The 22,548-nt window shown below is 47.2% G+C and overlaps 2 protein-coding genes across 6 annotated transcripts in view; one reads left to right on the top strand and one right to left on the bottom strand.

The window, feature by feature from the left end:
- The window catches only part of PSD2 (pleckstrin and Sec7 domain containing 2), a 137,038-nt gene extending 117,448 nt beyond the window's left edge, over positions 1-19,590 (top strand). For 4 of the 5 annotated variants that reach the window (XM_032336526.1, XM_032336530.1, XM_032336529.1 and 1 more), the window contains exons 8-15: positions 4,906-4,996; positions 6,844-6,887; positions 7,978-8,168; positions 8,343-8,413; positions 8,847-9,004; positions 9,953-10,097; positions 11,426-11,569; positions 15,226-19,590. In XM_032336526.1, the coding sequence (XP_032192417.1) occupies positions 4,906-4,996; positions 6,844-6,887; positions 7,978-8,168; positions 8,343-8,413; positions 8,847-9,004; positions 9,953-10,097; positions 11,426-11,569; positions 15,226-15,435 (1,054 nt within the window). In that variant the 3' untranslated portion in view covers positions 15,436-19,590. The remainder of the gene's footprint in view (positions 1-4,905; positions 4,997-6,843; positions 6,888-7,977; positions 8,169-8,342; positions 8,414-8,846; positions 9,005-9,952; positions 10,098-11,425; positions 11,570-15,225) is intronic. The other variant, XM_032336527.1, reaches the window with a different exon arrangement.
- An 81-nt stretch (positions 19,591-19,671) lies between these two features.
- The window catches only part of NRG2 (neuregulin 2), a 175,680-nt gene continuing 172,803 nt past the window's right edge, over positions 19,672-22,548 (bottom strand). Inside the window, 1 exon segment of the mRNA XM_032336550.1 lies at positions 19,672-21,613. Within this exon segment, the coding sequence (XP_032192441.1) occupies positions 20,860-21,613 (754 nt within the window). The 3' untranslated portion in view covers positions 19,672-20,859.

Genomic DNA, 22,548 nt, shown 5'->3' with positions numbered 1-22,548 from the left:
GACCACAATATTACAATATATAAATATATCAAAGTAACACCTGTATACCTTAAATGGATGCAGTGTTTTATGTCAGATTTTTCAGTAAAAACAAGTTGATTGGCCAAAGATGTATGGCTTTATTTAGGGACTCTTAATTTAGTGTCATTGATATATATGTCTATATTTATGCCAGTGCCGCACTGTCTTGTTTATGTAGGTCTTTAGTAAGTTTTGGTATCAGGAAGTATGAGTCTTCTAACTTTGTTCTTTTCCAAGATTCTTTTGGGTATTGGGAACCCTTACAATTATATATGCATTTGAGTATAAGGTTTTACATTTCTACAAAAGAGGCCATTGGGATTTTGATAGGGATTGTATTGAATCTATAGATCAGTTTGGGGAGTATTACCATAGTCGCTAGATTAAGTCTTCCAATCCATGAATACCAGAGGTCTTTCTGTTTATTTAAGTCTTTAATTTCTTTTAGCAATCTTTTGTAGTTATCAGTATACAAGTCTTTTTATCTTCTTGGTTAAATTTATTTCTAAGTGTTTAATTCTTTCAGATGTTACTGTAAATGAAATTGTTTTTTTAATTTCAGTTTGTGATTATTCTTTACTTAACATTGATTTTTATGTGCTGATTTTGTATTCTGCAACTTTGCTGAATGTGTTCATTTTTTGGTTGTGTCCTTTAGGATTTTCTGTATACAAGGTCATGTCATCTATGAACAGAGATAGTTTTACTTCTTTCTAATTTGGAAGCCTTTTACTTCTTTTGCTTGCCTAATTGCTCTGACCAGAACTTCTAGTACAATGTAGAGAACTGAGGAAAGTGGGCATTCTTGCTTTTTCCTAATCTCAGAGGGAAAGCTTGTTCAGTCTTTCATCATTGTGTTTGGTGTTAACTGTGAATTTTCATAAATGCCTTTTATCATACTGAGGAAGTTCTCTTCTACTCCTAGTTTGTTCAGTGTTTTATTTTTATTTTTATCATGAAAGGAGTGTTGAATTTTGTGAAATGTTTTTTTCTGCACCAATTGAGATGAACATGTGGCTTTCCTCCCCACCCTTCATTCTAGTAATGTAGTGTATTACATTGTTAGATTTCTCTTTGTTGAATCACACTTGCATTACTGGGGGTACATTCCATTTGATTGTGGTATATAATCCTTTCAAAATACTGCTGGATTCTGTTCACTAGTATTTTGTTGAGGATTTTTGCATTTATATTTCTGGGGGATATTGTTATGTAGTTTTCTTGTGATCTTTTTCTGGTTTTGTTATCAAGGTAATGTTGGCCTTATAGAAGGAGTTAGGAAGTTTTCCTTCTTCATCAATTTTTTGGTTGAGTTTCAGGAGTATTGGTGTTAATTGTTCTTTAAATGTTTGGTAAAGTTTACTACCGAAGTCATCTGGTTTTTGGCTTTTCTTTTGGGAGGTTTTTGTGATTATTAGTTCAATCTTTTTACTTTTTTTTTTTTTAAGTTTTTATTTATTTATTTGAGAATGGGAGAGAGAGAATGAGAACATGAGCAGGGCAGGGTGAGAGGCAGAGGGAAAAGCAAACTCCCCGCTGAGCAGGGAACCGGATGCGGGGCTCCGTCCCTGGACTCTGAAATCATGACCTGAGCCGAGGCAGATGATTAACTTACTCAGCCACCCAGGTGTCCTTCAATCTTTTTACTTCTTATAGATCTATTCAGATTTTCTATTTCTGCTTGAGCATTTTTAATAGTTTGTGTGTTTCCAGAATTCGTCCATTTTATCTAATTGTTGATAATGAATTGTTTAGTATTTTTGTTCTTCTGTTACTGAGAGAGCAGTGTTAAAATTTCCAACAAAGATTGTGAATGTATCTTTCTTTTTTTGGTTCTGACAATTTTTGTCTTTTATTTTTTGAGACTATGTTATTAGATGCATACACATTTCAGATGCTTATATCATCTGGCCTTCTTATCACTATGAAGTGTCTCTTTTTATCTCTAGTAAAGTTTCCTGTCTTCAAGCTATTTTCTCAGATATTAGTGCGGTTATACTGGAGTTCTTTTGTTAGTGTTTGCATGTATATCTCTTTCCACCCTTTGTTTTTAAGTTTTCTGTCTCCTTATATTTAAAAGGTATGTCTTTTATGATACACTTAAAAAAAATCAAATCTGATAATCTTGGCCTCTTAATTTGGCCATTTAAAAAAAAAGAATTTATTTATTTATTTGAGAGAGAGAGAGAGCAGGAGCACAAGCCAAGGGAGTGGGAGAGGGAGAAGCAGGCTTCCCTGCAGAGCAGGGAGCCTGACACAGGGCTCCATCCCAGGATCCTGGGATCGTGACCTGAGCCGAAGGCAGACGTGTGACGACTGAGCCACCTAGGTGTCCCATTAATTTGACCATTTAATGAATTACTAATATAATTAAATTTAAACCTACCAGGATACAACTTGTTTTCTCTGACTTAACATTCTCTGTTCCTTTTCTTCTCCTTTCTTGCCTACTTTTGGATTATTTAAGCATTTTTTAGAATTCCCTTTTATCCCTTTAGCCTGTTAGTTGTTCATTCTTTAAGATTTCTTTTTGTTGTTTTCAGTGCATCCTAACTTATTAATGTATTTTTTCCAGTTCCTGGGCAATGAAATCATCTTAAAAAAGTTTAACTCCATTTCTCCCTCTTAACTTGTATATTACTGTTGTCACCTTTTAAACTATTGGATCTTTCTCTATACTTTATTTCCCCAGAAAACTAACTAACTAATTAACTAACTTCCTTCCTTCCTTTATTCTTATTCCTATTCTTATTCTTCTGTAGACTCCATGCTCAATATGGAGCCCAACACAATCTTAAGACCTTGAACTCACAACCCTGAGATCAAGACCTGAGCCGAGATCCAGAGTCACTCAACCGTTTGAGCTACTCAGGTGCCCTTCCCCAGAAAACTTTCTTATCATATCATTGTTTTATATAATCAGTATTCATTTGGATGTAGCCATCCTTTTTATTACTCTTCATTCTTTTCTGCTTCTTCATGATTCTATCTGGGATAATTTTCCTTCTGTCAGAAAAATCCCTTTAGTATTTCCTTTCTTAATTCCAACATTTGTATTGAAGTCTGACTGGGGTGTTTCCCCAGGGCCCCTTGTCCTTGGTGGGCTCTGAATTCCCATTTTTGTTCCTCAGTCCTGCTGACTGTTCAGTTGCTCACCCTTTTGGCCACTCCTTGTGAACCAGCAAATGCTTCAGGTAGGAAAGCTTCTCCTTATGGGGCTTACTCCATGCTTCCCTTCTTGCAGGATCTTTACCCTTGAAGTTCCCACTGCTCTTACATTTCTTTAGTGCCTTCACCCAGAAGTTTTGATATTTTGACCAGCATTTGTTTCAGTTAGGAACATTCATTTGCAGCAAGATAGCCCATCATTTCTGGGATTGAAAATCTTGCCTGGTTATTTTTTTTTTATTTTGAACTCCTGAGGTGGCTGTGGAAAGTTCAGTGTGTGGAACCCAGACATTATTGCCTCATATCCCTCTATAATGAATGCACACATAAGTGGTGACATATGAAAATACATATATGTATGTATAAAATACCCACATAAATATATGAAATATACTATATCACGGTGCAGGTAGGATGTCTCCTTAACCTTTTGGAAAGGTGTAGAAAATTCTTGCTTGTCAGCTACTTATAAAGCCTTATATCCTTGTTTCCTGGATTATTTTCTGTGTTATGTGAATGTCCACATGATGTTAATAGATTCTCCTTGTTAAAATGCTGACAAGGTCAATGAATTTGAGAGGCTGTACATGGAATCCTTCCTTTGGAGACTCTCAATGCACACAATCATATTAAAGACTCTGAAACATGTAATAAACTTATTTTATTATGAAGTCTTTTTGTGGGGCCAATACCTATTGCCATCTGTAGTTAGGTCTTGGAAAATAGTGTCTTATAGCCAACCTAAATCCACAAACTCCTACGCCAATAAGTATCCTGTGTTCAAGGGTCTTTGTCTTCACAAAGGTGAAGTGCCATTCAGTGTGTCCTCAGACATGGATATTGCAAGAAGAATCTGAAAGTATGCACATCAGGTGTTGGGTTTGGAGGGCTGGAGCCCCTCTGCTATTCAGTGGTTTAAAAAATGCAGAACTTGGGGTATAGTCATTTACAGCTCTTTGTCTTTTTGTGCCTTCTGGAGTGAGGCCTTCTGCTTGGGTTCCCTCGGTCCCAGCCCAGCTCAGCATGGGGTACCCATGTGTATTGGTGGAAATTGATTTTTGATTCTCTTAAGACAAACCTCTCCCTCACTTCACCTACCTCTTGGAGGTCTTGCCGCCCCTCTGTACAGGTGAGAGGGTGAGACAATTGTGACGGAATACACAGAGCTTCTGCTCAGCAGCCAAGAGGCCTGGGTTCAAGTCCTGGTGCTGTGTGACCTTGGGAGAGTTAACCATGGAGTAGCGGGTGAGAGCATGGGCTTTGGTGTCAGATACACTCAGCCCTTCCACTTCCTTGCTGTGTGATCATGGGCACATCACTTCACCTTCCTACATCTCAGTTTCCTTACCTATCAAATGGGGATAATAGTAACACCCACCTCACTTTCTCCTTGTTATGAAAAGGAAATAAAATAATGCATGTCAAGTACAATATCTGAAACATTCTAGGCACCTGGCAGATGTCATCTGTTATGTTATTTAATTCAACCTGATTCCATCTGGGTTTGAGGAAAACTCCTAACTTCTCATTGAGGATCACATAGAATCTTAAAAGTGAAAAAGAGTTTTGTGAATTCTTGGATACAAAGGAATTCTAGGCAGTATTTTTCATTACTACCCTTGATGCTCCTTCATCACTTTTGGCTGGGCAGGGCAGGGTATGGGGATCATACCTGCCTCCAACCCTGTTCTCAGGCAGAACCATTTCTCTGTTACAGAACATTGGCAAAAAGATGTCCTGCCAGCAATTCATTGCCAACTTGGACCAGCTGAATGATGGCCAAGACTTTGCCAAAGATCTGCTGAAGGTAAAACCTGTTAAGGGTTCCTATCCCCTGAAATGTACCTGGAGCAGGTGGGGAGGAGAGAGGTCTTTGCTCTACTACATCCTGACAGTCTGGATTTAAAAAAAACCAAAAACCAAAAAACCCCTCTAGATCGGGGGCACATGGGTCATTCAGTTGGTTAGGTGTCTGATTCTTGATTTCAGCTTAGGTTGTGATCTCAGGGCTGTGAGATCGAGCCCTGCTTTGGGCTCCACACTCAGCAAGGAGACTGCCAAAGATTCTCTCTCTCCCTTTCCTTCTGCCCCTCCGCTCCTCAAATAAATACATAAATCTTAAAAAAAAGTAATCTCTACATGGAACATAGTACTCGAACTCATGACCCCAAGATCCCTGACTGAGCCAGCCAGGCCCTTCTGAAAGTCTATGTTTTTAATACTGGGGTCAGGGCCACCATGACTTCGGGATAGAGTTAGTGACCATCCAGTTCAACATTTGACTGTTACCTGTTACCAGTTCGACATTTGACTGTTACCTGTTCGTGAGTTAGACAGAGGGGTACACTTTATGAGATTTGTTTTAACACTCCATTCTCTTCATTGCTGTCACAGTAACCCTCAAAGCTACCAACAGTTGTCATAGCTGCCACTGCCGTCACCAGCACCTTTATCTCTAACACCACCATCACTACAAATGTCATTGTCATCACCACAGGGAAAAACTCACTCATTTCTCCAACATCACCAGGAATTATGGTATTCTAGTTTTCCCCTAAAGCTGAAGCTCAGGGTAGAACTCTGGCCTTTTAGGCCTGGTCAGTTCTCTGCTTTGGAGGAAGAGGAGCAGGTTTTTTAGGGGGTAAATGAGGAGTTCAGTTTTATTTTTTATTTTTATTTTTTAAAGATTTATTTAAGAGAGTGCGAGAGTGAGCAGGAAGAGGGGCAGAAGGAGAGGGAGAGAGAGAATCTTTTTTTTTTAATTTTTAAAAAATTTATTTATTTGACAGAGAGAGATCACAAGTAGGCAGAGAGGCAGGCAGAGAGAGAGAGGAAGGAAAGCAGGCTCACTGCTGAGCAGAGAGCCCCATGTGGGGCTCTATCCCAGGACCCTGGGATCATGACCTGAGCCGAAGGTAGAGGCTTTAACCCATTGAGCCACCCGGGTGCCCCGGAGAGAGAGAATCTTAAGCAGGCTTCACACCCAGCACAGAGCCTGATGCAGGGTTTGATCTTACCACCCTGAGATCATGACCTGAGCTGAAATCAAGAGTCAGATACTCAACTGACTGAGCCACCCAACTGTCCTGATGAGTTCAGTTTCAGATAGTGAGTTTGAAGGATATGATGATACCAGGAAGGGAGTTCGATAGTGGGTCTGGAGGCCAAAAAATAGGACATTGTCTCTGTCACTCTTCTTATCATAATTATCTTCTTTACCATCCAGAAGGACTTGTTAAGAATGTATTTGTAAGTGAGACTAAATAATCCCAGTCCCAACACCCACCTATCCACTTCTCCCCATCTACCCATTTACCCAACCTCACATGCCCCAATCCTTTTATCCATTCACCTACCCAGAAAATCATTCGCCTGCCCCTCCCCTCACACATTCACCCATTTCCCCACCCATCCACCTACCCACCAACCTATCTACCCAACTCTTCCTCAAATCTATACACCCATTCATCTAAACAACCATCTACCCACCCAACCCATCCCTTGTTCATTCGCCCATCCAACAGTTGTGAATCAAACATTTATTTTGTCCCACTGACTAGAAAGTTGCTTCCTCACTGCAACCACATTACTAAAGGTAGATGGAGATTTCTCTGACTCTTCATCTGAACTCCTCTCTCTTTTCCTCTGTCCCAGACCCTTTACAACTCTATCAAGAATGAAAAGCTGGAATGGGCCATGTGAGTAGTACCCATGGGCACAGGTATAGGGAAAGTGAATCACTGGGAAGGAGAAGGGGGAGTGGCTGACGGCGCCTGGAGGACACTCCTGTCACTCTCCATGGTGCTGATTTCTCCCAAACCACAGCTCTGGTGACCCCTGTCCAGCTGGCCAGCACCAGGTGTTAAGTTCCCCTTAGGGTACATTTTCTGTCTTGATAAAAAGTGTACAATGTTAAACTTGTATGGAATTAATTAAACTGTGACTTTAGTTTCATGATGTCTACAACTTATTCTCTGTACTGGGGATATTGGCACTATTCCAATGATGATAGCTCTTCCCGTTTTGGGAGGTAGGCAGACAGGAGGCACGAATCCCCCTATAACACTAAGAATATGACCATATTTATGTAGTTACTTCTCTTGGCAGTAGAGAGAGGTGGTTGTCTGCCAACTTCTTCCCCTGCAAAGGCAGTGAGACCTGGAGGTGCCCAGCCATCTGGAAAGAGGTGTGGTGACCTTGCTGGGTCAGGAGACTGAGAGGCTTCTGGGGAAAGTGGCTGCCCCAGCCTCCTGTGCTCCCCAGGGCAACCTTGGTCTTTGGGTTCATGTAGAGGTCACACATGTAAAGATTGTTAGGAAGCCCAACAACCCTGGGAAGAGCTGACATTTTCTCCCAGGGCTCTAATGGGGAACCTAAACTTTAGGGTCCTCATCTACTGGCCCAGGGCCAGCTCAGACAGTGTCTGTGGGGCTTGGGCAGCCACTTCAGTCTGGCTATGGGTCACAGCTCCCTGGGACTGGGCTTTCAGGGTTGGAAAGAGGAGAAGAAAGACCAGGAATAAAATTAGTAAGGTCTCCACCTTTGTAGTCAGTGGTAAGGATTAGAGAGGACTTGGAGGCCAAGAATCAGAGCTCAGAGGACATGGGTCAGAATTGAAGAGTGAGGGGACAGATCAAAGATCTGGATCTGTGATCTGGAATCAGAACCTTCTTATCTCTGCTCATTACCTCTGACTCTTTCCTAAAGATGGGTTGGTGGGTAAGAGAACATGTCCATGTGGGGCTAAGGCTTCCATGGAGATGGTGCTCAGGCCTAGCATTTTCCTAGTGATGAGGACGAGCTGAGGAAATCACTGTCTGAGCTGGTGGATGACAAGTTTGGGACAGGCACCAAGAAAGTGACACGGATCTTGGATGGTGGCAACCCCTTCCTGGATATCCCGCAGGCTCTCAGCGCTACCACCTACAAGCATGGTGTGCTGACTCGGAAGACTCACGCCGACATGGATGGCAAGAGGAGTGGGTGTCAGCGGGGGAAGGGGCATGGGGAGGAATGCTAGTTCAGGGGAGAGGTTCTGGCTCCCATAGTCATTGCTCTAGGGATGCACACCCTGGTAGACATGCACGGGCATGCAGGGGAGGAGATATCGGGCTGCATAGTTGTGGCTGCACTACCCATACCCCCATCCCTAGCACCCCGTGGAAGGCGTGGCTGGAAGAAATTCTACGCAGTGCTCAAAGGGACCATCCTGTATCTACAGAAGGTGAGAGACTGTCCCAGATCCCTTACCCAGGAAGGGTCAGTGCTGTCCTTCAACCAGCCCCTGTCTAGTGGTGCCCAGAGTGTCCCTGGCAGGACCTGGGGCTTAGGCAGATGCTGAGTCCTTCCCTCATTAAAGCCTGACTCGGGCTCACAGAGCTTCGGGTTTTCAGGGAGGAATCTTTCAAATACCAGGGCTCAGAAGATACACAGTGGAAGCTCTGAGCCTTGGGATAAACCAGGCTGTGGAGAGGAGTGGCTGGTGGGCTTTGTTGGGGTGGGCATGGTACCACAGTGGCAAGAGCTAAAGAATGGAGGGAGGGGAGGGACAGGGGTGGGAGCACGAGGGAGGGCTGGCGAGGATGGAGGAAGTGTGGGTTAGCGAACCCAAGCCTGGTGATGACAGAGGCTTGCCTGCCCCCGGCCCACTTGTCCAGGATGAGTACAGGCCTGACAAAGCTCTGTCCGAGGGCGACCTGAAGAATGCCATTCGCGTGCACCATGCTCTGGCCACCAGGGCCTCTGACTACAGCAAGAAGTCCAATGTGCTCAAGCTGAAGACAGCTGACTGGAGGGTCTTCCTCTTCCAGGCACCGTAAGTAGGAATGGGAGGCCCTCCCTCCCACCCTGCACTCAGGGCCTACAGCCTTGACTGACTGCACCCTGCTCCTCACTCGCCTTAGGTGAGGCGCTGTCGGCTTGCCCTCATGTCAGCCATAAGAGTGAGTGTGTCAGCCATAAGAGTGAGTGTGTTTGCGTGGCACAGACTGACAGCTGGGGTCCCCTGAAGTACAGGTTCTCAAGTGTGGGCCTGTCAGCATCTCCTGGAAACACATTAGAAATGCAGTTTTTCTGGCCCCACATAGACCTACCTACTGAATCAGCAGCTGCGGGGCTGGGCCAGCAGTTGTGTTCTAACAGGCCAAACATTCTGGTGCACACTGAAGTCCCTACATCAGGGCAAATGGGGTCGTAATGAATCCTCCCTCACTGTAAATCGGGGTGGGGAAATGAATGGGAAAGACTCGGCTTACAGTGTCCCCGGAAGGCCTTCCCTCCACTCCTCTAAATCCTATTCTGTGACTTGAGATTGGAGTTTCATATGTCAGAGGAGCTTAAAAGCAGAGAGGCTGGTAGAGGACCTCTCAGGATGGGAGTGGGCATTGTGGGCGAGGTAGTGGGGCAGGGACCAGAGGCTTGAGTGGGGATACCCCTTGCCTGTTTCTTCTAGGATCCACTGATCCAGGGATCAGTCTGGGCCCACTGACCCATGACTGTCAACTCTGGACCTAGAGAACTTTCTTTCCATGTGAAAATATAGGTCTTAACCCAGAAGCTGGGACAGAGGCGAGCTCCCTACACAGACTTGACCGGACCCACCCAGCCCCCATTCTGCCATCCCCCCTCACTCCTTTGTCCCCCTTTGTGAAAGGAGTGACTCCCACCCTGTGCCAGGATAGCAGTGGGTCCTGGGTGCTGGGTAGGGGACAGGGAGTCCTATTGTGAGGAGCTGGTGCCCTCTTCCTTCTCCTCCTGTCCCCAGGAGCAAGGAAGAAATGCTGTCCTGGATCCTTAGGATCAACCTGGTAGCTGCCATCTTCTCGGCCCCCTCCTTCCCTGCTGCTGTCAGCTCCATGAAGAAGTTCTGTCGGCCCCTGCTGCCCTCCTGCACCACTCGCCTCTGCCAGGTATGATCTCCTGGGACCCCAACACCACCTCCTCAGGCTGCGTCCAGCACCTCTCCCCACGGCCGCCATTCAGCAGTCTCTACCTCGTCTCCTATATGGTGCCTGGTCTTGGGCTAAGAGACAGGGTGAAGAGACAGATCTTCTCCATCCCCGTTGCACCCCATGCCCATTTACAGATAGGAAGACTGAGGCCACCCTCAGTGGGGTGGATAATATAGGCACCACACAGAGGCCTGCATTCTTCTCTGCCAATGGTGTAGTAGCCTGACAATGTCATTGTGGGTCTTGGGCATGGTGCATGTCTGAGCTTGGATGTGAGAGACTGTATGTGTCACAGGGAGCCAGGGACGGGCTGTGTCACAGGGAGACAGGCTGGGTCCTCATCTAGGGCTCTTTTGCTCTTCTTACTTACCCTGAATTATTTTATTGGTAATCCTAAAAAACCTCTTGCTCATCAGTACTTGAGTTTTTCAGGGGTTTTCTGGAGAGGAGAGGATACATGGTGGAGCACCCCTTGGGAGGCGGAGGGCAGGAGGAGCTCCATACTTCCTGTCTTTGTCAGGGCCTCTTTCATAGTGGGCCCTTGTCTTGGGTCTGTCCGCTGAGCCCCTCAGCAACAGCTTCTGCCCAGAGTCCCTGTGCATGTGCAGATGGTGCCCCTTCCACACAGCCCACGCATGCATTTACCATATGGGGACTCGTGTGCACATGTGCATGCACAGCTGCTGGGTACACACCCCCCCACCGCACTCATGCATCACACACGCGCACACACACACGCAGCTCGTTGCCCACACAGAACCAAGTAGTCTGCCTGTACTTTGGTGGGTGAGACGTATGCACACACTTGTCCGTGAGTGACAGTGTCTCTGACTGTCTGCGTGTGATGCTGGGACTTTGACCATCACGTGTGCCTGGGCAAGAATCCAAGAGAATGTGTGCCTCATATGGAGCCAAGTGTAGCCATGGCCAGACTGTCCCTTGGTCCACTGTGTTTGTGTGTGCATGTGTGAGTCCATATGAACCAGTGTGGGATGTTGGTTCTGGTGGGATGGTGTGTCTGTGTCAGGTGTCTGTGTGGGCCTTCTAGCGTGAGGGTCTCTCATCTCCCGAGTCTGCTGTGGATTTATTTTGGAGGGCTGATGCCAGTGAAAGCAAGGTGGGAAGGAAGAGGGTGGAGGACCACTCCCTTAGGTCCCCCACATACTTGATGACACTGGCCAGGCCTCAGTTTTCCTTTGTGGAAGCAGATCCAGCATGACAGGTGCAGACTCACGTCTATGACTTCTTGAGAGTGGGACCTCATAGTCCGGGGCTTGTCTTTGTAGGAGGAGCAGCTGCGTTCTCATGAGAATAAGTTGAGGCAGGTGACTGCGGAGCTGGCTGAGCACAGGTGTCACCCCATAGAGAAGGGCGTCAAGTCCAAGGAGGCTGAGGAGAACCGGCTGAAGGAGCACTATCTCACTTTTGAGGTGGGTTCTACTTGGGCGCTATTGCGAAGGACAGGGCTGGGGCAGAAGGAGGAAGCCGGCTCTCCTCCTTCTCCTGTCACCAATATCATTCTGCAGCCGGGGGCTCCTGGTTTGAGGGTTCTCCACTTTGGGAGCTCCCCTGAGCCAGTCATGAGCCACGCAGGGCCTCCTGTGGGCCGGGCTGTGCAGTCTGGCTGCCAGTTGTTTATCAAACAGTTGTGCCTCACTTGTGTCTTTCAAAGAGCACAAGTTGGCCCCCACTCTTCTCCAAGACTCTCCTCACTTCCACACCCCCCACCATGACCCAGCCTCTCGGAGAGCTGTTATAACAAAACCATAAACAGCTCAAGCCCACCTGCACGACCCATCCCACTTTTGTCTCCCTTTCCTCTTCCACAGATATTTATCAGGCACAGCAACTAAGTTCTCCCTCCCCTCCATCTTGCCTCTCTCTGGCCCCCACCCTGATTCTGCCTCCTGATCCTCTGTAAATGGGCTGATGGAGCATCGCCTTCATCAGGTGAACGAGAGGGGGCCAGCCTCAGGGAGGGAGGCAGGAACCACTGGTCCCTTTTGGACTGGACTTTGTATTGACCTGCTTGGGGTGGGGATGGACCATATAGAGGCTTAGATGGAACCTTTGGGGCAGGAAAGGCAGTAAGTCACCGATCTCAGTCTCTGCATTTCTACATTTATTTTCTGCTGAAGCGTGAGGAAGAGAGGAGAGTTCCCAGGGAAGATCCTGACCTTTCAAAAAATAAAGTGGTACAGCTTTCAAAATCTTCTCAGACCCACTCTCTCTGCAACGTTTAAAAAGAGAAAAAAAGGGATGACAACAACTACAGTGGACTGATCTCTTGCCAGTTGTCAGCATGATTCCCTTGTACTGATTGATTTAATCCTCATGTCAACTCTGTTGAAATGGGTTATTATCTGCATTTTATAGATGGGAAAATTGAGGCTTGGAGAGGGCAGACCACTTCCTTGAGGTGACGGTTAAGAAGTGTAGGAACCAGGATCCTAGCCCAAATGACTGAGTGTGACTCTGGCATTCTGGTCTTTCTCACTTACCCTGGCTGAACTGGGGGAGTGTGGAGGGAGGGGGGTGAAGCCCAACAGTGAAGGTCTTTCTGTTCATGTGGCAGAGTTGTGTGAGAACAGTGTCTTCTCACTCTTTGTCATTGCTTCTTCTAGGACCTCAGCCTCTTCTGACTGTGGTGAGGGCTGGAAGCTCAGAGTCAGGCCCTCAGTTGTAGTCAGCCAATTATAAATGTTATAAATGTTTACCTATTTATAACACTTTTTTTTTTTTTTTGAGAGAGAGGGGTGGGGGAAGCGGCAGAGGGAGAGAGACAATCTTTTTTTTTTAAATTTAAATTCAGTTAGCCAACATATAGTACATTATTAGTTTTAGATGTAGAGTTCACTAATTCATCAGTTTTGTATAACACCCACTGTTTATCACGTCATGTGCAATCCTAATGCCTGTCACCCAGTACCCCATGCCCCCACCCACCTCCCTGGGAGAGAGAGAATCTTAAGCAGGCTCCACACCTAGAATGGAGCCCAACACAGGGATGGATCTCACAACCCTGAGATCATGACCTGAGCTGAAATCAAGAGTCCAATGGTTCATGACTGAGCCACCCAGCACCTCCCCACCCCAGGTTTGTAATACTTTAAATAGCTCATGAATGTACTTCTCTGTTCGTTACTCACCAGCAGTGGACACTCCTGAATGTTTTAATCACCAATCTGATAGTAAGGGGTATCTCATTGCTATTTTAATTTGAATTAAAAGTTCTTTAATTGTGCAGGGCACCTGGCTGGCTCAGTTGGTTGAGCATCTGCCTTGGGCTCAGGTCATGATCCTGGGGCCCTGGGTCAGCAGGGAGACTGCTTCTCCCTCTCGTCCCTTCTCATGTTCTCTATCTCTGTCTCTCTCTCTCTCAAATAAATAAATAAATAAACAAAATCTTAAAAAATTTAAAAAAATTGTAAACACACATAGCATAAAATTTATCATGTTAACCATTTTTAAATGTGTAGTTCAGTAGTATTAAGCCTACTCACACTGTTGTACAACCGATCTCCAGAACTTTTTCATCTTCCCAAACTGAAACTCTATACCCATCAAAGAGCAACTCTTCTCCAACTCCCCCTGCCCCATCCTTGGCAAACACTCTTGTAGTTTCTGTCTCTGCAGATTCCTCTAGTTACTGCATATTAGTGGAATAATATAGAATTTGTGTTTTTGTGGCTGGCTTATGCTCAAGTTTATCCATGTTGCAGCATGTGTTAGAATTTCCTTCCTTTTTAAGGCAGAATACTATTCCATTGTATGTAGATACCACATCTTATCTTTTCATCTGCTGCTGGACATTTGGGTTGCTTTCATCGTTTGGCTTTTGTAAATAGTGTTGTTATGAACTTGGGTATGCACATATTTCTGAGACCTGCCTTAAATTCTTTTGGGTATATACTCAGAAGTGGTACTGCTGGAGTACAAGGCAATATTATTTTTAATGCTGAAGAACAACCATACTGTTTCCTTTTTTGGAAAAAAAAAATTTATTTATTTATTAGAGTATGGCAGAGAGAGAGAAGGAGAGAGAGGATTTCAAGCAGACTTCCCAGTGAGTGCAGAGCCCTGTGGAGGGCTCCATCTCATTGACCCTGGGATCATGACCTGAACCAAAACCAAGAGTCACCAGGTGCCCCCAGACTGTTTCCTATGGCGGTAGGCCATGGTTCCCACCAGCAGCACATGAGGGTTCTAATCTTCCTACACCTTCACCGACACTCACTCTCTGACTTTTCTGATAGTAGATATTCCAATAGGTGTGAGAGGGTATCTCTTTGTGGTTTTGAGGTGCATTTCCCTGATGACAAGTGGTGTTGAATGCCATTTTATGAGCTTATTGACTATTTGTATGTCTTCTTTGGAGAAATGTCTAAGATATTTGCCCTTTTTAAGTTGGGTTGTATTTCTGTTGTTGAGTTGTAGGGGTTTTTCATATATTCTTGATAGTAGACCCTTATCAGAGGATTTGCAAATATTTTTTTCCACTCTGTGGATTGCCTTTTCACTCTATTGATTGTCCTTTGATACACATGAGATTTTTTTTTTTTAAGATTTCATTTAGGGCACTTTTACCTTTATTTTAAAGATTATTTTTTATTATTTATGAGAGAGAGAAAGAGAACACAAGCAGGGGGCAGGGCAAAGGGAGAGGGAGAAGCAGACTCCCCACTGAAGCAGGGAGCCTGATGGGGGTGGGTCAATCCAAGACCCTGGGATCATGACTTGAGCTGAAGAGACCCTTAACTGACTGAGCCACCCAGGCACCCTGATACACAAGAGTTTTAAATTTTGTAATCCCATCTGTCAACTTTTATTTTGGTTATCTGTACTTTTGCTGTCATACTCATCATTGCCCCTTAACTTGAATTTTTAAAATTAGGAGTTAAAGTTCTGTGTATGCCCCTTGCCTATTTTTTAATTGGATTGTTTATCTCCTTTTTATTGATTTGTGAGAGTACTCTGAATAATAAGGAAATTAGTCTTTTGTCACATAAGGTCCAAATACGTTTTTTTTGCATTTTCTTGTTTGTCCTTTGACTTTGTTTTTGGCCTTTCTCTGCCTTTTTTCTAGAAAAGCCGTTATGAGACCTATATCCACCTCCTGGCTGTGAAAATCAAAGTGGGCTCAGACGACCTGGAGCGGATTGAGGCCCGACTGGCCACTCTGGAAGGGGACGACCCTTCTCTGCGCAAGACACACTCAAGCCCCGCCCTCAGTCAGGGCCACGGGACTATGACTGGCAGCAGAGCTACAAAGGATACCACGGGGCCTGACACTTAGCTGGTGTGGATGGGCAGGCCCCAGAGGCAGGCAAATGTCCCTAGAGGGGTCAGTGAGCACAATTCCAGCCAGGGGCCACTCGTGCCAGCTCCAGGCAGTTGACAGGCAGCCAGAGGGGTGTGGAGAGCCCTGTGGCCCAGGGAGATGGAGATATTCTTTGTGGCACTGATCTTCTTGCTTTCTGGGGTTGATCTGGGCCTCAGACCTTCTCTCCAGCCCTCACATTCCTCTCTACCACCAAGCCTCATTGTCTAGGCCAGTTGTGTGCATGCTCTAGCGACGATCTCACTGGAGGAGAAGGAAGGGCAGCTGGCTTTGCAGGCCCTCCTCCCCTTCTCACAAGTTCCTTCCCCCATCTCTCTTGTTCCCAAGGGCAGGTCTGGACTCCAGCTGTCAGCTTGGGTCTCCACCTGTTCTCATCCACCTTCCTCAGACTTGAACAGCAGCAGGTCTGTGGACCACCGGCACCATCCTGCCCGCGCCACCCACCCCGTAGCTTCTGGAACCACGCCCTGTTCTCCTGCCTCCCTTTGCAATAATCCAGGACCTGGGCCTGCTCTCTCGATGTCAAGCTGTCTACTCATGTGTGTGTCCACCTTACCTTCCATTCATGGAGGCCACTCCTACTTTCTTTTATATGGACGAAAATGTATATATATAAGAATTATATATATATAAGGAACCCTTTAAAGATGATTTTGGCATTGATATCAAGATGAAAAAAGATGAAGGAAAGCCTATTTCAGAACTCTACCTGTTAGTGAGAAAGGCTGTTACCTGGCCCCTTGGTGGCCCAGACACTCTGGGAGAGAAGGTGCTAACCTTCTCTCACTCCCTTTTCCCCTCTTCCGGCTGACCTGTGACTTACACTGCTCTTACAGTTGATGTTTGGAATAAATAGACAGCGTGTGTGTGTGTATGCTACCCCATCTGTCCCATGGGCATTCTGGGGTGTTAGTGGGATGGGACCATGGCCTTGTTTATATTTTGGTCTTTATGTTGGTGCTGCCAGGTCTCTGAGCTCCAGAGGTGGCCTCTTTTACAGACCTACTGCTCCCAGAATAAAAGACACTCTGCCTTGCAAACAGCCACTTGTCAACAAGCCCAAAGATGTTTGGTGGAGGAAGGTTATGGAAGCCATTAATTCCTGGTCTTGGGGAAAGGTGGAGTAAGAAGTTGCTGATTGGTTTTTAAGCTGATATTTCTTTCACTCTTCCAGTGACTCAGAAATGCTAGTTAAGGACATGCCTGAGAAGGATGGAAAACTCTGCCATGTGATGATCAGACTAGTATCTTGTAAACCCTGAATTCCTCAGACGGACCAGCGGTGGAGGTGATGGGCCTTCAGTGAGCTATGATGAGCAGGTCCTTTATACTTTTAAAATAGATTAGTTTGGGCAGCATTTTGATATGTGGTAACATATTGAGTTAGTGGCAAGGTTGGGTTATCTTATTAAGTACCTAACATGTACAAGCACGCTCACATTTGATACAAGGTATGTATGAGTCTGTGGAAATATATAGTGATTTAAATCCAGATTATTTAATTTGGATTAGCTAATGTGTATTTTATACCCAAACCATCTGGGCCCTTCGTTTTGCTGAGGGGAAGTAAGCGTTCATTTAAATGAACTTGAAAGAGCAATGTGACATAACAGAGCTCTCTGTACTTTCTCCATGCTGGCTCAAAGGTCTTCGATTTTTGGGGTCAACTTCCCACCCTCCACCTCATGAGGGTGGGTGAGTGAAAGCAGAGGAGCAAGTTTCTGTCTGCTGCAGACAGGCTTCCCTGAGCACTAGTGATGTCTCCCATCAGTAAAAAAAATCTTTAGTTCATTTTCTTAATTGTATAATTATTTATTGTAAATTATATACATGTACTACTGTACTAAAATATTATGTACATTATAAAACATACACAAAAATAGAAATTTAAAAAGATGAGATGAAAATAAACCTAAATGAAAGTTCTAATATATTTTTTCCTGCATTCTAATGGACCATCATATTTCCCCCAACTTCCGCCCGTAATATGCCCATTTTCCAGGACTGTCCAAATCCAGGGGCTGGAGGACCGCGGGTGAGATGCTATTAAGTGGTTTGCGCCACCTGGTGGTCCTGGGAAGTGGCTGTGGGCTCAGGGACTTCTGGGGGCTGACCCTTGACCACAGTGTTTCTTCAACCTTCATTTTCTTATTCATTGAAGGTCACCAGTGCTGCACACTGCGCTAGGTGCTGAGGATAGTGCGGTGGGAAAAGGACTGAGCAGCTCTCTGTCCACATGGGGCTCACAGTCTAGTGGAGAAGGGACAGGCAGTCACCATTACCATTTGGAACCCTGGGAGCACTGGGGAGAAAGCCAAAACTGACCTGGCAGAGAGAGAAGAAAGAACTGGAGTGGAGAAGAAGACTCTGATTCAGGAAGCCACCTGAATGTCCTGAGTGCTCCTGGAGGGCAGGGTGGTAGTAGGAAAGTTCCTTAACAGGGCTATACCTCTTCCTGATGGGCCACACTAAGGACATCTCAAGGCAGAAATTTGAGAAACAGAGGGGGAAATGAGCCTCTCTGGCCACATCTCTCCCAGGTCCCATTCATACCTGTGAAATGAATGGGTGGTGAATTCCATTAGGTTCTGGCCTTAGACTCCTGGTGGGTGTTTTAGGATCCAGAGCAGAAAACCAAGCTACCAAACTATTCAATACAACTACCTGGGGTCATAAAAAGTCCAGGGGAGGTTCACCAAGACATCAGTCACAATTATTGAGGTCCACATAGAGGTCAGGTGGGTTCACTGGAGTCAGAGGTGGTTTCTAACTGAAAATTTAGAAGGTAACAGCAACTCAGAGCCCTCAGAAGGGTCAAATTTGATCCTGAGGGTTTGTGAAAAGGTCAATGGGTTCACCAAGAAGTCATTCACAATTATTGGGGTTCACATAGAGGTCAGAAGTCATATAGAGGAATTATTGGCTGTCAGAAAATTTTAAAGCCAACAGTAAACTAACTCAGAGCTAGCAAAGGGATCTGGATGAGATCACAAGATGGGGCCTGGGAGAGATCAGTGATTTGCAGGTTTATATACCATCTAGTTCACTCTTTCCTTTGTTTCTTTGTAACAGGTGCTTTTTCCCCCCAGCACCCCCACAGTGAACACAATGATTTTAGTTCTTTACTTTTCCTCATCACCTCCGTTTCATCCAGCTTTTGCCATTCTGTGATTCAAGAATGCAAAGCACAGGATACCATCATCATCAAATTAACCATTAATAGGCATCATGTGCCAGAAGCATTCCTGGGTGCTTTATATATAATCTCCACAACAATCCTTTGAGGTAGGTGTCAGCATCACCACTTTACAGCTGAGGAAACAGCAGCCTAGAGAAGTCACACCGCCAAGGAGGGCAGAGCTGGAACTGGAGTTCAACTCCTCTCAACCTTAAGCCTCTCAGGCCCTCCCATTTGCAGGTCTCTAAACTGACCACACACATTCTAGGGGCATCTGTGCATGTGCACGCTCAAGTCAACCATCTGAGACCTCTGGATAGAAGACTCCCTTGTGTCTGGCTGGAGCATAAGGGTTCCTGGCACTGGGCACTGGTTTAATAAATGAGTCAATGAGGGAAAAGGCTTCTTAACCCTGGACCTCCATCTGCCTTCTCTATGCCTTCATCAGGGACTGCAGGTTTAGACAGGCCCTGGCTCTGAGGGGCTATAAAGCTGGGAGAAGCACAACACCCTGTGGGCTTACAAGCTGCAGCAGCTGTGGTCTTCCTGGCAGCCAAGGGTACCCATTATGCCATCTTGCATGTCCAGGCTTTGCCTGTGACATGCCTGAGGCCGCAAGGGTCATCTTGCCTCAGCTGCCCTAGTGCCAACCCCACAAGCCTTCCCTTCTCACCCACATAGGCCGGAAATTGCTGCCTCAGTGCAGTCCCAGTAGCTCCAGGGCAGGAACTGGGCCAGGGTTCGGAGACTGAGCTCAAAGCAGAGTAATATGCATCAGCCCCTTGGACAGGTTCCCTGGCAGGTAGGGGGGATACCTTGTGAATATTCTTGGAAAAGGGAGGAGGGTTGCAGCCTGTCCTAGGGGCTGAAGCCAGGTAGATTGGAGGGACTGTCTCTTCCTCCCTGGGACTACCCTGGCCCTCTCCAGTCTCCACACCGGCATCCATCCATCTCCACCCAGGTCCTCCTTGTCTTCTCTCCCCACCAGGGGGCTAGGCACACACAGTCAAACATGAGTTATTTCTGATTTTATTTATAATATAAAAATGTTCAAGTGTCAACAGTCAGGTGTTTGGACATTTCAGGGCAGGGTTCCCATTTGTTTGTTTGGTGTATTTTTTGTTTTGTTTTGTTTTGTTTTGAAACAATTACTTTTTTGACAAATTAGCAGTGGACCCAGTTTTGCGGGGGTGGGGAGGACAGGGCTGGAGAGGGAGTGGAAGTCGTAGGTGGCTTGGGGTCTGGAAGAAATGGTGTTAACTTTATTGCTAAAAGGGGAATCAAATACACTGTGGAGTGGCTCTTCTTGGTCCCAGCGTGACCATGCATCCAATCTAAAGAATCTGAAATGCAAAGGACATGCAGGCATAAAATAGAAAAGACAACCTGTAAACGAAGGTGCTGCAGAGGACGGAAGGGCATCCTGGAGGCCACTGGGAGGAGGAGCCGGAAAGTTGGGGCCCTGGAAGAGCTGCCCCCTCCCTGGAGCCAGGACTGTCGGGAAGATCTCTGTCTCAGTGCCCCCTCCCTTAGCAGCTGTAAGGAACAGGGAGGCCCTCTCCCCATTCTGGTTGCTGTCGCTGGGCCTTAAGTCTCCCCCTGAATGTTACCTGACCCCAGCACTAGCTCCAAGCCTAGATCCCTGCCTTCTCTTCAGGGGGTCGGGGACTCAAGATCTGCCTGGGGGCAAAGCTGCTACTGTTCTCATTTTCTTCCTCAGGGCCAGTCCCCTCCCCGCCCCCACCAGCACCCAGCAGGCTCTTCTTTGCCAGCTTCCTCTCACCCCTGCCAGCTTGGGATCCTACATTCCCCTACCCCCCACCCCACAACCCGACTTCTCTCCAGGAGCCCCAGATTAGCGTACAGCAAAAGGCACCACAATATAGGTTTCTATTAAAGAGTCAAAAAATTGGCCCATCTCTCTTTTTTTTTGTTGTTTCTTTTTTTTTTCCGAAGCTGTAAATCAGGATGTTACATATAAATAGTTTCCCTATAAAAACGTCTTTGCCGTTAGCTAGTATTATAAGAGAATTTTTGCTAAAATGAAAATAAAACATTTTGTTATACCTTTTTCCTTTTATAGAAAATAAAAATATTTTTATTTCTTTTTTTCCTCCTTTTTCTCTCCAGGCGGTGGTCTCTGTCCTCCTTAAAGACAGTGGGGCAGGCGAGGCGGAGGGGGCGGCGGGCGGCGGGGGCCCCTAGAGGGGCGCCGAGTCCTGCTTGCCCCGCGGGGGCGGCCCGCGGCTGTGTCTGCTGCTGGCCCGCGTGCTGTGGCTGTCCAGGGAGTAGTAAGTCCTGCTGTCGGCCGCCGGGCACAGCGGCGGCGAGTCCGAGCGCAGCGCGTCGTGAGCGCCGCGCAGGCCGAGAAAAGGCGTGCTCTCGGCCGCCAGCGCCCCGTCCGCGTCGTCGTCCGAGGCAGAAGCCGAGCCGCCACCAGAGCCGCTGCTCAGCGATAGCGAGTCCCGCGCCGCGCGTGCGCGCTGCGCCGCCAGCCCGTTGAGGCGCGAGCGGCGCCAGCGCCGGGGCCCCGCCGACGTCCTGCGGGACGCGCCGCGAGCGCGCGGCCGCGGCGGTGGCGGGGGCGCGCACTCCTGCGTAGTCTCGTACTCGTCGTCCTCCGGGATGCGGAAGGGGCTGGCGGGCAGGCTGCCCAGGCTGCCGCCCAGCGCGCAGGCCCCGCGCCGCGGCCCTGGCCCCGCCGCGGGGTAGTAGTAGCTGTCGTAGCTGCGCTGCATGTCCGCGCCCGGCCCGGGCCCCGGGCCGGGGGGCGCCGGCTGCCGCAGTAGCGGCTGCTGCTCCGCCAGGCGGTAGCTGATGGGCGCGGCCGGCGGCAGCGACACTGCGTGCGCCGAGTTGGGGGACGTGATCTCAAAAGTCGGCACCTGCGTGGCCAGCGAGTAGTGGAAGTCCACGGGAGACAGGCGCGCGGGCGTGGTCAGTGCCGACACGTACCTGCGGGGAAAGGCAGAGGCATGGGCGGGGGGCTACGGGGTGGGGTTGAAGGGGTGGATCCCGACGGAAAGAAGCGGTCTTGCCTGGGACTCAGCGGCTAGGAATCATGGTGCCCTCCTTACTGTCCTTAAGCAATTTCCTTAACCTCTACCAGGCTCAGTTGCCTTATCTGTTAAGTGGGGATAACCACAATGCTCATTCCATGGCGTCGCTGGGATGATTCCATAAATGTATCAAATGGAATGCCAGTTCCTGCTTGGTGATCCTCCCCAATGATCCTTCCGTGTGGGGGATGCGCATAGTCACCAGGATTTCTGGACGGTTACTTTGGGTCAGGCTCAGATTGGAGCATTTTACAATGTATTATCTCATGTAACACAGCAATACTCTAAGACCCTCAGGTTAGTTCCATACTGCACATGAGGAAAACTAAGACTCAAAACATTTAAGTGACCTGCTCAGGATTCACGAAATCAGGAAGTGGTAGAGCTGGGATTTGAACCGACGCCAGGCAGGAACGAGGACTTACACTTCAGTGCTCTCAGAGTCCCCATTACTCTTTTTTTGAATCGCCTCACTTACCTCTCCGCCCTCCCTCACACGTACATCCAATTAGCTACCATTCCCCAACTCGTGGAACACGCCCTGTGCCCTGCTCTACCCCATTCTGGGCCTGGTTGTTCTCTCTGGTCATTACTGGACTCCAGGGCCCCTCCTTCACGGTATGCAGTTTTTCAGAGCAATCTTTTACCGTCACCGTTTTGCTTAAGGAGGCCGTTCCTGCTTATCCATTCAAGGCCCCCATTATAAGCAGAGCCCAGGGCCATTGCCATTTACCTGCCCAGCCTACCTGTTCAGAGCCAGCTCCACTCTCCCTACAGCTCACCCTGGCTCCAGGCAGCTCACTCACTAGCCATGTCCTGAAACTGGATGTT

The sequence above is a fragment of the Mustela erminea genome, chromosome 3 (assembly GCF_009829155.1).
Source record: "Mustela erminea isolate mMusErm1 chromosome 3, mMusErm1.Pri, whole genome shotgun sequence".
Taxonomy (NCBI): Eukaryota; Metazoa; Chordata; class Mammalia; order Carnivora; family Mustelidae; genus Mustela; species Mustela erminea.
This window is presented reverse-complemented; position numbering and strand designations above follow the sequence as displayed.